Here is a 14,988-nt window from a genome sequence, read left to right as displayed (position 1 = left end):
CCATAAAGAATCATCTTAACTCTATTCCCTTTTATGAAATAAAGTTTCCTTGAGAAATATGAACGTTTTACGAAGCCAACGTCTCAAAAGTGTTCTGACATTAAGCCACCTTGTTCTTTTAAAATACTATATCCTATGAGCATGGGCCTGCTGGTGTAGGATAATATAAGCAGGATTGAGCGGTGAAGTTCTGTAAGCTGCACTTAGAGTAACACAATTTTATAAGGACTAACAGTTTAATTAAGACAAACAAAGCTGAAACTTTTTAAACAAAAACAAGAGAATGTAAGCTGAATGGGCTTGTGAAGGTCATTAATATAAAAAGGACAAAAGGCCCCATTTTCTACAAAAACTGTGATGTGGAATTTAGGAAAGCAACAATATTAAATGTGGTATAGTTAAAAAAACAAATAAAGAAACAAACAACAACACAAGAAAGAAAGAAAAGGCCCCAGAGAAAAAGAAACGTCTTTGCACGGTATTTCTCAGTTTCAAATTATGTGATGTTTACACCATTAAAATCAACATCATTATCTTACCTTTTGGCTTCTAGATGGAATTTTAGAAAATACCTAGCAAGAAAATAGTCTTGAAAGTGCTTCTTCTTAGGTTCTTTGGTACAATTTGGTCATTTTGATAGTTATCAATTCATTACATAAGTACTTTAACATACATGTATCAGTGAAAGTGCAACAAGAAGTACAAATGTTTAGAAAAAAAAAATTGAAGAATAAATTATAATTCTGACCTCACAGAAAACAGAATTCTAAAATTTTACTTGCATTTCTGTGGCAAAGATATCCATAGTGACTACATGAATACCTCTAAATAGATTTATAAAACATCCTTTTTGATTATTAGGATAACTATTTCTATATACTTTTTTTTAAAAGCAAAAAAGGCAAATTTCAGCCTAAAAATGAACAATCTTGGATTTCAAAATTATACCCATCTTTTGTGCTTTCTGATTCAGCAAGTGTTGTCATCTAGAATTTAATGTCAGTTACAGAATGTTAAGCATTATTCTTTTATTTCAGGAAAGAGCTAATTTTCCTCCTGCAGCATTTTTTCTATTTCCTTATCCCAGTTTTCATCTCGTTTCTCTGACTCTGTCACCACTTCATATTCCTGAAGCTCTTGTTGTAGCTCTTTTTCCCAATCTGCAGAATCTTCTGAAAAACAAATGAGAAGGAAAAAATTCTCTCTGAATTCACAATGTTGGTTTTAACAACTTGGTCAAGTATAATTCCCTGTGGAAATCCTAGCCATGGTAATTTTTTTTTTAAAGATTTAATTTATTTATTTGACAGACAGAGATCACAAGTAGTGAGAGAGAGAGAGGGGAGGAAGCAGGCTCCCCGCTGAGCAGAGAGCCGGACTCGGGACTCGATCCCAGGACCCTGGGATCATGACCTGAGCTGAAGGCAGAGTCTTTAACCCACTGAGCCACCCAGGCTACCCCTAGCCATGATAATTTTTAACATTTCAGGCTTTCTTGCCATGTGTGCTCAGAAAAAGTGACCAAATTTTAATAGTAACCGAAAGGAAATACGATTAGAAAGATACCTCGGTTAAGTGCTATATGTTTGGGTGTTATTTTGCTTTCTAAAACCTCTGCTTTTCCTTATATTTAAATGGATAGTTGATAATGTTTGGTTGCAAATTAGTTTTTAACACTATCAACAATGATGATGGTAGAAAAAAACAGCCAGCGTTTCTTGAGCACTCACTGAGATGGGCACTGTACTAACGGCTTTCTGTGTATCACTCCTTTTCTCCCCTTCATCGTTACAACAATCCAGGAACTAGATACCCTGCAGCACATTTTATAGGTTGGAAAACAGAGGCTTAGACAGGTTAAGTGACTTGTCCAAGAACACACAGCATGATAGCAACAGACATCCAGACGGAGCCAGGCCTGCAGGCTTCACAATCTGTGCGTAAACACTCTAGCAGTCTCCCTAGAGTGGCCACAGGGATACCAGAACCTGAAGTCAGGTTTCCTAATGAAGCCTGGCCCCTCACACGGGGCTCCATCTAAGCTCTCACGTTCCTCTTCTGTGCTGAGATTCAGAACTGCAACTTTCCACTTAGACCCTCAATGTGTGTGTGTGTGTGTGTGTACATATATGTATGTATGTAGATGATAAGACATCTGCTATGTAGTATTATAAAATAGAAAACAAACAAACCAGCTATTGAAAAAACAAAGCCAAAATTCATTTTGATCTTTTTTTTTTTTTTTTTTTAAAGATTTTAAGTAATATCTATGCTCAATGTTGGGCTCAAACTCCTAACCCTGAGATCAAGAGTCAGATGCTCTGCTAAATGAGCCAGCTGGGCACCTCCTCTGTCTTCTTTTATTTTATTTATTTTTATTTTTATATTTTTAAACAAGACTTTTTTTTTTTATTTTTAAGATTTTATTTATCTATTTGACAGACAGAGATCACAAGTAGGTAGAGCAGCAGGCAGAGGGAGAAGGAGAAGCAGGCTCTCTGTTGAGCAGGGAGCCTGATGCGGGGTTCTATCCCAGGACCCTGGGATCATGCCCTGAGCGGAAGGCAGCCACTTAATGGACTGAGCCACCCAGGTGCCCCCATTGTCTTCTTTTAAAAACAAACCTTGGGACTCCTCGGTGGCTCAGTCGGTTAGGTGTCTGCCTTCAGCTCAGGTCATAATCCTAGAGAGTCCCAGATCAGGCTCTTTGCTCAGCAGGGAGTCTGCTTCTCCCTCTGCCTACTTAGCCTGCTGTTCCCTCTGCTGGTGCTCCCCCTCTCACACAAATTAATAAAATCTTTAAAAGTAAATAAATAAGTAAATACAAACCTTAAACTTCGTAGCTATAGAGTAAACAAAAACCAATTTTTTTTAAATTAAAGATTATTTATATATTTATTTATTTGACAGAGAGAGAGAGAGAGAGATCACAAGCAGGCAGAGAGGCAGGTGGATAGAGAGGGGGAAGCAGGCAGCTGATCAGAGAGCCCAACGTGGGGCTCGATCCCAGGACCCTGGGATCAAGACCTGAGCCAAAGGCAGAGGCTTAACCCACTGAGCCACCCAGGCGCCCCCCCAAAACCAAATGTTTTCATTTTTCTTGGGAGTGGAGAATCAAGGGAAAGGATGCAGTGTGTTCCATGGCAAACCACCAATGTCACAGTATTTATTGGTGGCTTGCTGGGTGCCAGACTCCATGTTAGGTACCGTGGGGTGCAAAAACAAGGTGCAACTGCCCTGAGGAACCTACAGTTTAGCTGGGGGCCAAGACAATAAATATATAAAAGAATATTACATGGTCTCGGGGCGCCTGGGTGGCTCAGTGGGTTAAGCCGCTGCCTTCGGCTCGGGTCATGATCTCGGGATCCTGGGATCGAGTCCCATGTCGGGCTCTCTGCTCAGCAGGGAGCCTGCTTCTCTCTCTCTCTGCCTGCCTCTCTGTCTACTTGTGATCTCTCTGTCAAATAAATAAATAAATAAATCTTTAAAAAAAAAAAAAAAAAGAATATTACATGGTCCCAATTATAACTTGGGCAGGAATTCAGTGACAGAACAGCTTGCCCAAAGCATCTAGCCAGCACCTTACGAATCCTGCCTCAGGGCAACTTCCAGCAAAAAGGGAACCAGTGCCCAGTCCGCCTACGACACATGGGGCTCTTGCCCACTGTCCTTCCGCGGTGGCCAGCAGCCATCTTTATCAGAAACAGATGGGGTGGGAGGGGTCTGAGGTACCTAGTGAGCCCAAGTTTTCAGTTCCCTCTGGCCTCTCTTTCCCCCAGAGACTCTTCCTTCCTTCCTTCCTTCCCAATTCTTTCCTCCGAAGTCCGTCTGTGGCGTGCCGTCAGGGCTCCAGCTCACCTCCGGGTAGCGAGCTGTCTCACGGGTGTTCTCCGCACAAATGGAGGCAGCTGGCTTCCCGAGTACATTGTAAGTCTCAGAAGCCTTCATGAAACACTATTCATCGATGATGATTAACCCAAGCCTTTGCTTTTCACCCAGTAGAAAGCCAGTCATTTGTCCTGATGTGCCAAAGAAAGCAGCCCCCCCGCCCGTTGGCACTTTGTCTCTATATTATTTTTTTAAAGGCAGACGCTCCTTCCTGGAAGCAATGCTCTGTGTCACACAGCAGCAGGGAAAAGAATCTTCTACAAAGAAGTATAAAGCCAAGGGGCCCCTGGGGGGCTCAGTCAGTTAAGTGTCTGCCTTTGACTCAGATCATGACTCCAGGGTCCTGGGACTGAGCCCCATGTTGGGCTTCCTGCTCACTGGGGAGCCTGCTTCTCCCTCAGCCCTTCTCCTTGCTCATGTGCACATTCTTGCTCTCTCGAATGATAAAATCTTTTTTTTTTTTTAAAGTATAGGGGCGCCTAGGTGGCTCAGTGGGTTAAGCCTCTGCCTTCGGCTCAGGTCATGATCTCGGGGTCCTGGGATCAAGCCCCACATCAGGCTCTCTGCTCAGCAGGGAGCCTGCTCCCCCCCAACTCTGCCTGCCTCTCTGCCTACTTGTGATCTCTGTCTGTCGAATAAATAAGTAAAATCTAAAAAAAAAAAAAAGTATAAACCCAAGTAGAAGGTTGGAGGACAGTGTCTCTAAGTGAAAGGGTATGTGCTCTGTGTTGCCCGTTATTGGCCACATGTTGTTGGGGTGAGGTGCCTTGGACCAATCACTTATCCTCTCTGGGCTCAGTCTCTCCACTCTCCACTCCTGTGCGTGCTTAAGGCAGAGGGACGTGAGGTCTGGTCACCTGTGCTAGAATCCACCTGCTAACAGGGAACAGAGAAGCGATTCCGACGCAGAAGTTACAGTATGTTTGTGCATTTGCTTCAGAATGACATTTTCTACAATCTACTTCAGAATCCGAAAAGAGTACAGCAATTTTGTTAGTCTGGTACCTTCTAGAACAGCTGTCTCCTCCTCCTTTTTGTTAAGAACCAGTTGCTCCATTTCCTTCCTCAGATCCTCCTGATTTAAGTTACAGGCATCAAAGGCGTCGCTGACAAACTCAGCAACCCCTGGGCTGGTAGAAATCTCCTCTTCATCCTGAAATGCAACAAAGCAGCTCTGGGAATGGTTTTCTAAGCAGCAAGCAGTTAGCGCAGCGTCCGTTTCTTCTCCTTCCTCCGCTAGTCAGATGCTCACTGCTCTCCGGCCTTCTAACCTGCGCGGCGGCTTGGGAGCCAGATGAGCCTCTACCTGAATCCGCTGTGCTTTCTCAGGCTGGGTCACTCCAGTCATTCAGTCCAATTCCTGACAGTGCATCTAAAATGACTGACAGCAGGGAATCGCCTCACGTCTCAGCTATAGGTCCCTAACTACGCAAGTGCTGGACCCCTCTTCCTCAAAACAGGTAAGACCCATATTCATAAGCAGTTTCACATGGGAGCTGAGAGTTAACACAGAGTTATTTCATTTCCAGACATCAACTACTAGGTACAACGTAAAACTGTATTACCTCTTGAGTTTTAAGCTGAGATTTGATTACGACAGGTGGCGTTTTGGGCCGTACTGCCTCTAAGAAGTGAGAATAAAAGAGACAAAAATTGCTTGATTCAATTCTGAATACATGTTATAGTAACAACTAAAATATCCACAAGTACGATGATACTAAATAATTTTCAGAAATGAGCTTTTATGTTATGCTTTCAAGAAATAGCTAGGTTAGACCATTTCAACTTCTTTCTTTTGGGAATACTATACTTATGTTTTAAATGTCATCCTATTTGATGCCCCTCATTTAAGATTTCTAAGCAGGAAATAAATTTTGACCTCAGTGTTAGCTGGAATCAAATTCAGGAATAGATCTGCTCCTTCTTTTAGGATACTGAGAATTCAGTTATTTATCAAATTTTCCATTTGTCACAAATGCTGGAAAGCACAAAGCAAAGTGCAACACTTCCCCTCCTTCTCCTGGGCCACGTTTTCTGTCTTATGAACCTTACTAGGTGTATAGTCTTTACTGAATCCTGTCTTAAGCCCATTTTGTGATACAGGCAGTAGTTGGTAAAATGGCATTTTCTAGTAAAATCAATGAAAGCAAATAATAAAGAATAACAGACAACTGGGATTCTTTTTAACATCTATATGCAAAATGCCAAATTTTGCTGTATAGAGCAACTTCATTACATTTCCCTGACCCTACATGCAGCGTCAGGTTCTTTTCTGGTGGTCTTTACAACCCGTGCCTTAGGATACACGGTTCTGCATAATTATTTAAAATTCCACGAACAGGTAAGTCTTTAGCTATAATTAGTACCTACATACAGGTGTTCATGAAATGTTAAAAATATGACACAAAATACGTTCTTAGTTTTTGGAATACCTTTCTCATTTTAATTATTACTACAGATCTTAAATTGTTGCTGGTATTATAAAACACTTCCCCAACAACCAGGGGTCAGATGTCCCAGTAAGAGCTAGGTCTGGCCTAGCCACTAGTAACTTGGAGTGGAACGGAGCTCAGTTCTGGTCTACAGGGTACAGTACCAGGGGAGCATCTGCTTGAATGGAAGCAGAGAAATAAAGAAAAGCAGTGGACTGAATCGGGAGAGGACAGAAGGTATAAAATGTTACATCGTAAAGGGCAAGGAAAGAGATGGGAAAATGCCTAGTGACCGAGAGAGAAATAAAAAGAAGTAAAAACCCCAAAGAACAAGAAAAAGAAAGCAAAGGAAAGCAAAGCTTGGGGAAGACATGTGAGCAGGGTCAGAGAGAGGGCAACGAAAATGAATGTTCCACTGGAAAGGAAAGAGTTTTCCAGAAGATTACAATGACATTTTTGGTACGTACAAGATGACAAGCTCATGAGAGTCTCTAAGAATATTTTGAAGGTAACTCTTTTTTTTTAAACACACAGTGAAGTCTTCTCCAAACATACCTGTCAGCGGCAGGTCTTCCTCGGTGCCACGGCTCTTCTCCTCCTTCCCGGAGGCCTGCTGCTGGGCGGCCAGGGCCGTGAGCTGGGCTGACTGCTTAATCAGGGAGACGCGGTAAAAGTAGTTTCTCCAAAACACTTCTTCTTTCACGCTTTTCAGGACAGACAACAAGGCATTTGAGAATGCCCGTGACACATACAAATGCATGTTTGGGGGGGGGGGGTCTGTTTTAGCAGAGGCGGGAGGAAAGGGTTTTTTAGGCGCATTTTCAAATCCGAGTGAGGCTCGAAGGAGATTCTCACTTGCTTTTGAACTGGAAGCTGTGGGACAGGATAAAAAGAATAGCTATCTTCTCCACAGCAGCAAAAGACAACTTACAGAACACCAATGAAACCTCTGCATTTCTTGGTATGTTGATGCTACCAACAGGGCCGTCAGCAGAGGAAACAGGCACTGTTGTGAGACCAGCACACCGGCCTGGGAGAGCACAAGCGCAGCCAGAATGGCAGTGTGTTTGCTGCTGACCGAACAATTAAGAGCTTTCAAGCAGTGACAAGAAAAGATTGTGGGTGTAGTTTGTTATGAAAGGAAATGTCTGGCAGCACACAGATAAGTAGCAATCAGTAAATGTTAGTAGGGACGTGGGAGATGACTGATAAAAAACTGAAGTGCAGGAGCGCCTGGGTGGCTCAGTGGGTTAAAGCCTCTGCCTTTGGCTCAGGTCATGATCCCAGGGTCCTGGGATCGAGCCCTGCATCGGGCCCCGCATCGGGCTCTCTGCTCAGCGGGGAGCCTGCGTCCCTCCTCTCTCTCTGCCTACTTGTCATCTCTCTCTGTCAAAATAAATAAATAAAAATCTTAAAAAAAAAAAAAAAATGACTGAAGTGCAGTTCAACCTAAGAATGCTCAGTGGTCCTCAAACTTGTCTGCCTATGAGAATCACCTGGCAGGGGGTGCTGGTGACCAAGGTGGGTAAGGTGAGTGTCCACATGGGGGTGGCCTGGAATGGGAAGTGACAGTGTGAGCAGGGAGAGGGGGGTGTCTGAGCAGGAGAAGGGGTGGTGGCAAAAATGGAAGACTGGTTACACGCAGGGGGTTCATTAATTAAACAGAAATTTTAAGGACATGCAAACCAAGTTTCTCATGATCAGAGAAGGGAGTTAGAAGCATTGAAAGGGAAAATTCGAGAATGATCCCTGTTGTGAGGTAGCACCATGAATACATGGCTTTCATTCAATAGAGATGCAAATGAGTATATGTGTATATACATGAGCACACAGATATTCCCCAGCTCTGTCCGCTGAGTGGACCAAGGGGTAGTGACACCCCAATAGCAATGAACATGACTAGCACTCAAAGCTTGGTGTCTGTACACCATTTTCCACTAAAATGAACCAGAGCTCTTTGGATTAGTGGCCAATTCCAGGGTTACAAAGGAGAGAACAAGAGGAGCTTGGACTATTCCATACAGGAAACAAGGAAGCACTTAAAGAATGATGAAAATGAGTCAAAAGACAAAGAAGCTTGAATGTGCTTCCGCTGGTCAAGTTGGCGATAATTTGAGCATCAAAATAAATAATGACAGCAACGGATTATAACCATTGCATAAAATAGAACCATGAGTCAATATAGACACAAATAAATACATGAATACATTCAAAGTCTGATGAGGAATGCAGTATTTTTAGAGTTCAAAGTACCTCTCCAGAAAATACTCATTTCAAAGAGGGAAGAAGTAACTTTATAGTCAAGAAGTCTGGCAGAAACCGCCTTCATCAAGCGAAGTGACCAAAGTGTGGACAGTAACAGGACAAAATGGCAGTGTGCACCAGCTGACAGGATGCAACAGACCGAAGGAGACTAAGAGACACGAAAGCTAAATGCAACACTTGAGTCTGTACAGGATCCTCTTACTCAAGAGGACATTGGGACAAATGATAAAACGTGAATGGGGGTGCGCCTGGGTGGCTCAGTGAGTTAACGCCTCTGCCTTCAGCTCAGGTCATGATTTCACGGTCCTGGGATCGAGCCCCGAGTCGGGCTCTCTGCTCGGTGGAGAGTCTGCTTCCTCCTCCGTCTCTCTCTGCCTGCCTCTCTGCCTACTTGTGATCTGTCAAATAAATATATGTAAAAAAAAAATCTTAAAAAAAAAAAAGCCCAGGGTGCCTGGGTGGCTCAGTGGTTAAGCCGCTGCCTTCGGCTCAGGTCATGATCTCAGGGTCCTGGGATCGAGTCCCGCATCGGGCTCTCTGCTCAGCAGGGAGCCTGCTTCCTCCTCTCTCTCTCTCTGCCTGCCTCTCTGCCTACTTGTGATTTCTCTCTGTCAAATAAATAAATAAAAAAAATCTTTAAAAAAAAAAAAATAAAAAAAAAAAAAAAAGCCCAACATGAATGGGGTCTGAGAATTAGATGGCATTAAAACATATGTGACTGTTTCCTGATCTGGATGGTTATGCTGGAAAAGCCTTGTTTGCAGGAACATCAGGGCTCAAATTGAGTGAAAAAAAAAAAAAAAAAAAGTTTTTATGCTATATCTCCAACTTTTCTATATGAAGATTTCAAAATAAAAAGCAACATGACTATGCTTACCTCAGAGCAATCAAATAAAATCTTAAGGGTGGAAGGCAAAACAAAACTCAACAAAAAACATAAAATGTTCACCCCCATCATAACTAGCAACGGCTTTGGTGACCTTTGGAGTATGTGTGGGGCTTTTTTTTTTTTTTTTTTTTGCCTGGAGGAATCACTCATTTTTGTGCTCCCAAGACATCTTGCTAGTAGAAGTGACAAAAGGGTAGCAGAATGCCTCTCTACCCCCTGGTTTACTTGAAGGGATGCAAGGTCTTAGAATGGGGAGAAACCTAAGGAAGAAAGCATGACTGAGAAAGATTTTGAAGGAGTAGAAGAAAATCAATGAGAACTAAGAGAAAATTCCAGGATGTGGGCTTATGGATAAAGACAGGACTTGCCTTAGTTAAGTCAGGAGAACACACAGTTGTCATATCTGTGAATGGTGAAGCTGGGCCAGGAGACTAGCTTTTTAAGTGACAGAGGCTAGTTTTTTTTTTTTTTTTTCTTTTTTAAGAGAGGCAGTGAGGGAGGGAATCTTAAGCAGGCTTTATACCCACTGTGGAGCCCAGCGTGGAGTTAAATCTCACAACCCTGAGATCATGACCTGGGCCAAAATTAAGAGAGACGCTTAACCAACTAAGCCACCCAAGTGTCCCAAGGAAGACTGGCTTTTTTACGCAACAAAGGCAAAATACAAGGTTATCTACATGGGCTAGGCTAGGTAACAAGACATGCTGCTAGATGCACCCCATCTTTTCTTTCATTAATTCTACCAATATTTATCGAGTGCCACATGCATCAGGCCCTATCCGGGTGATTCAGGGACAAATAAACCAGGTTTATCTGCCAACACGAGTGGTCACAGGAATAATAACCTCTTACTTGGTAAGTTCTTACTATGCCAAGTAAATGGAAAGTAGTATTTTCCAAACTCATGTGGTCTCACAACCCTCTTTTTCTTTTAACATCTCTTGGACATAGTTCAGCAGGAAGGAGGCCTGGCTTAACAGCAGTTCGTGAGGTGTTACGGTCAGTCACAAGTTCACCTGAGCAAACAAGAGTATGCTGCGGCCTGCAGAAAAGCGAACAAAATCTTAGGCAGCATTTTAAAAAGCAACACAAGGAGCACCTGGGTGGCTCAGTTGGTTAAGTGGCTGACTTTTGGTTTCAGCTCCAGTCATGATCTCAGGGTCATGGGATCAAGCCCTGCGTCGGGTTCCTTGTTCAGCAGGGAGTCTGCTCGAGGATTCAGTAAGTAAAATAAAGAAGTCTTTAAAAAGCAACACAAAAACGACCTATAGCGTGCTCTTCTGCAATTAGACAACACTTTATATTCACTTCAGAGAACCCACTTTTGGAGGTTAAGCACCTGGATCGTGAGGGGGCACAGAGATGAAGATACCCGGGGTGGCGGCGGGGGGAGGGGGGGAACTGGGGCTCTTTACTTGGATAAGTTCAAGAATCTTAGACTGTTAACGTCACAGTTAGACAGAAGTGAGCTTAGCTTCCCATGAGGTAGTGAGCTGCCTGAATGTCTTCAAAGTCACTTAATTCTGAGCTTTATGAAATATCCAAAATGAAACAGGTGTACCACCAATCTACAGCAGATCGTGGGCAACGTCTGCTCTCTGGGCTGTTTCCTTTCCCAGAACCTCTCCCTCTTGATGTGAGAGGATGTGCTCACCGAGGCACATTAGAGAAATACTGTTACACTCTGGACAGAGTCACAATGCGAATGACATATAAAGATTCTGAGCGGGGCGCCTGGGTGTCGCAGTCAGCTAAGCATCTGCCTTTGGCTCAGGTCATAATTCCAGAGTCCTGAAATCGAGGTCACTGGGCTCTCAGCTCAGAGGGGAATCTGCTTCTTCCTCTTCCTCAGCCCCTCTCCCCTGCTCGTGCATGCACTCTCTCTAATAAATAAAATATTAAAAAAGGAAAAAAGGATTGTGAGGAGCCCTATGACAAAGAAAACCATGCCACTCCCAAATGTCTATCTTACCACTTATGTTTTCATGGACTCTTCGAAGGCATTACAATAACTCTAAACAGCCTCTTCCCAGACAGTGGGCATAGGTCAGTCCGAGGCTGGAAAGGGCTTGGGATTTCTCTACTGTCGGCCAAGGGAAGGCCTCAGAGGCTGTTTCTGATGCAAGAGCCCTGGCTCATGCCAGCACTGGCTTCGCCGGCAAGTGTCAGTGCACTGGAAGGTATTTTGAAACATAGAGCAAGTGTTTGTTTTGATTTCTTTTTTCTTTTTTTTGATTTATTTTCTAAATTGTTCCTGGCTCATGACGGCTTCTGTTTACAAAAACTGTCTCAAATGATCAAAGTTGCACTTCTGCGTGCCAGGAAGGAAAAGTCCAGAAGCCCTAGATTTGTGTGTGATGATAGCTCATTTGTTTTGTTCTGGAAGTTTCAACGAAAACAAAAGTGGAGCAACTACAACAAAGAAGCCCCATGTACCCGTGACCTAGCCGACAACTACCAGTTTATTTTGCCAATCGTGTTTTACCTATGCCCCTCTCCACACCTACCTTTCTCTGGGTGTAGGATGGAATATTTTTAAGACAATGCCAGCTATTACACATCCTTTCATCCACAAATACTTCAGTAAGCATTTCTAACAGATAAAGATTTATAAAAAATGATAACCCTTAATTTCTAAAATCATCCCTAGCAGAATTAACAGGAAACTGGAATTATATTACTCAGTAGACAATTTACCTGACCAGCAACAAACTAGAAATATTGTTTGCCAAACACCAATTCTCCAAATCTTAAAAACTCTAAAAATTACTCTCAGCAGTAAAAGGCAGTCCAGAATTCTCAACAAGCAAACCTATGGAATCAGAGCTAGCTACGTGCCTGCCACGAGTACACTGGGCCACATGCCCCAGAGCGCCTGGGCCCCTGGACAGTCCCGAGAGCACTGGCAGGGAATCTGCCAAGTGGCCCACGGTGATTCATATGGTCTTCAAGTTAATGGAGCCTGTAGATGCAACGCCCACCTGAACCCCAGAGTTTTGCTTCTTCTCTCAAAAGGAAGCAGTTATTCAGAATAGGTATAACCTCAAATTCTGATATGAAAGAGTGTCCAACAGACATATATACAAAAACTGTTCAAAAGCCAGTTCTCAGGGTTTTGTGAGCATAACAGTAAAAAATAGATCAGATGACTTTTTTGATATCCTTCACTAAAAATAGCTACTTTATTTATCTATTTTTATTTTATTTTATTTTATTTTTTTAAAAGATTTTATTTATTTATTTGACAGAGAGAAATCACAAGTAGATGGAGAGGCAGGCAGAGAGAGAGAGAGAGGGAAACAGGCTCCCTGCCGAGCAGAGAGCCCGATGCGGGACTCGATCCCAGGACCCTGAGATCATGACCTGAGCTGAAGGCAGTGGCTTAACCCACTGAGCCACCCAGGCGCCCCTCTATTTTTATTTTTAAAAAATATTTTATTTATTTGACAGAGAGAGAAAGATCACAAGTAGGCAGAGAGGAAGGTCGGGGAGGGGGAAGTAGGCTCCCTGCTGAGCAGAGAACCCAATGTGGGGCTCAATCCCAGCACCCTGAGATCATGACCTGAGCCAAAGACAGAGGCTTAACCCACTGAGCCACCCAGGTGCCCCTATTTATTTACTTTAAAGTAATCTCTATACCCAATGTGGGGCTCGAACTCATGACTCCGAGATCAAGAGTGATGGCAGGCAGGTGCCCCCAAAATAGCTACTTGTGGGGCGCCTGGGTGGCTCAGTGGGTTAAAGCCTCTGCATTTGGCTCAGGTCATGATTCCAGGGTCCTGGGATTGGGCCCTGCATCGGGCTCTCTGCTCAGCGGGGAGGCTGCTTCCCTTCCTCTCTCTCTGCCTGCCTCTCTGCCTACTTGTGATCTCTGTCAAATAAATAAAATCTTTTAAAAAAAAGCTACTTTAGACACAATCTAAGAATTAGATTTGTAATGAGATTTTAGCCATATAACACATACTTTTTTCTTCTTCTTTTTTTTTTTTTTTTAAAGATTTTATTTATTTATTTGAGAGAGAGAGAATGAGAGAGAGGTCAGTGGGAGAAGCAGACTCCCTATCAAGTAGGGAGCCCGATGTGGGACTCAATTCTGGGACTCCAGGATCACGACCTGAGCCGAAGGCAGTCACTTAACCAAATGAACCCCCCAGGCACCCCCATACTCTTCTTTTTAGGAGGGGAGGGGAAGGCCATAAAAATTCACCATGAACATGTTGATAATTATGAAGAGTTTCACTACAAAGTAATATAAGTAAAAGGTTCGATACAAGCGCTATTCCAAGTCGGCAAGAACCCTTGCTCTTCTCTCACACAGAGAAGACCTTTCCTTCCACGGGAACCAAAGAGCTAGCACATATTTGTTAAAGCCCCTGTCTGGGGGGCGCCTGGGGGGGCTCAGTTGGTTGAGGGTCTGCCTTCGGCTCAGGTCATGATCCCGGAATCCTCAGATCGAGTCCCGCAGCGGGCTCTCTGCTCCCTGGGGAGCCTGCTCCTCCCTCTCCCTGCTGCTGTCCCTGTTTGTGTGCTCTCTCTTTCTCTCTCTGACAAATAAAATCTTAAAAACGAAACAAAACAAAAAAGCCCGAAACCCTGTCTGGCCAGCTAAACATAGCACAATGAACATGCATTTACTTGTGCTCCCTCTGAAAACACTTCTAAAATAATAGAAAAGGCATTAAGTAGACAAACTCCACATGACCAAGAGAACTAGCGAGAAGACCACAATGGAAGCTGGAAAGGTGAAGGGCAAAGAGTAATGCACTCCGCAGAGCAGTGAGCGCGGCAGCGACTGCACGCAGGAGGGACGGCGGCGAGAAGGGGCCTGTCCACCAGGCGTCTGCTCAGAAAGTCCCCAGGGAACAGGAGGCACTCAGGCACCTCTGAAGGCTGGTGCCGGCTGGGCTCAAGAGCGGGGGAATGGTGGCAAGGCCCCACAGGAGCGGCCAGCTGGCTGTGACTCCCGTGCTGCCCCTTCCAGCCAGGGACTGTGTTCCCATGCAGCAGAGAGTGACCGGGAACTGTGAGCCAAGCCGCTCCACACTCGGACAGCTGGCACAGCTCAGAGGGATCAGGCAGGAGGTGGAGTCCTCTCGGGGAAGCCACCCAGCCCTCAGCTACGAGCCGCCCCGTGCACAAGGCCGGCGGGAACACACAGCTCCCAGCGCTCCCTCAGCGAGGCGCCTTCAGATAAGGAAGCCTGAGGAAAACCTGCAACATGAAAGACAGAGCCCAAGACAGACACAGAGAAAAGCATTGAGACCAAAGAATATTTCTTTTTTTTTTTTTTTTTTTTTAAGATTTTATTTATTTATTTGTCAGAGAGAGAGTGAGCGAGAGCGAGCATAGGCAGACAGAGTGGAAGGCAGAGTCAGAGGGAGAAGCAGGCTCCCTGCGGAGCAAGGAGCCCGATGTGGGACTCGATCCCAGGACGCTGGGATCATGACCTGAGCTGAAGGCAGCTGCTTAACCAACTGAGCCACCCAGGCGTCCCCCAAAGAATATTTCAAGAAA

At 44.1% G+C, this 14,988-nt stretch overlaps 1 protein-coding gene across 3 annotated transcripts in view; it reads right to left on the bottom strand.

Annotated features, from left to right (window-relative positions):
- Positions 1-842: 842 nt before the first annotated feature.
- Positions 843-14,988, bottom strand: part of SYAP1 (synapse associated protein 1) — a 30,103-nt gene continuing 15,957 nt past the window's right edge. For all 3 annotated transcript variants that reach the window (XM_059157160.1, XM_059157161.1, XM_059157162.1), the window contains 4 exons: positions 6,876-7,024; positions 5,454-5,512; positions 4,894-5,041; positions 843-1,172 (listed from right to left, as the gene is read on the bottom strand). In XM_059157160.1, coding sequence (XP_059013143.1) covers positions 1,045-1,172; positions 4,894-5,041; positions 5,454-5,512; positions 6,876-7,024 — 484 coding nt within the window. In that variant the 3' untranslated portion in view covers positions 843-1,044. The remainder of the gene's footprint in view (positions 1,173-4,893; positions 5,042-5,453; positions 5,513-6,875; positions 7,025-14,988) is intronic.

This window comes from Mustela lutreola, chromosome X, assembly GCF_030435805.1.
Source record: "Mustela lutreola isolate mMusLut2 chromosome X, mMusLut2.pri, whole genome shotgun sequence".
Lineage (NCBI taxonomy): Eukaryota > Metazoa > Chordata > Mammalia > Carnivora > Mustelidae > Mustela > Mustela lutreola.
The sequence above is the reverse complement of the archived record's forward strand: the minus strand, read 5'-3'. Positions and strand labels throughout refer to the sequence as shown.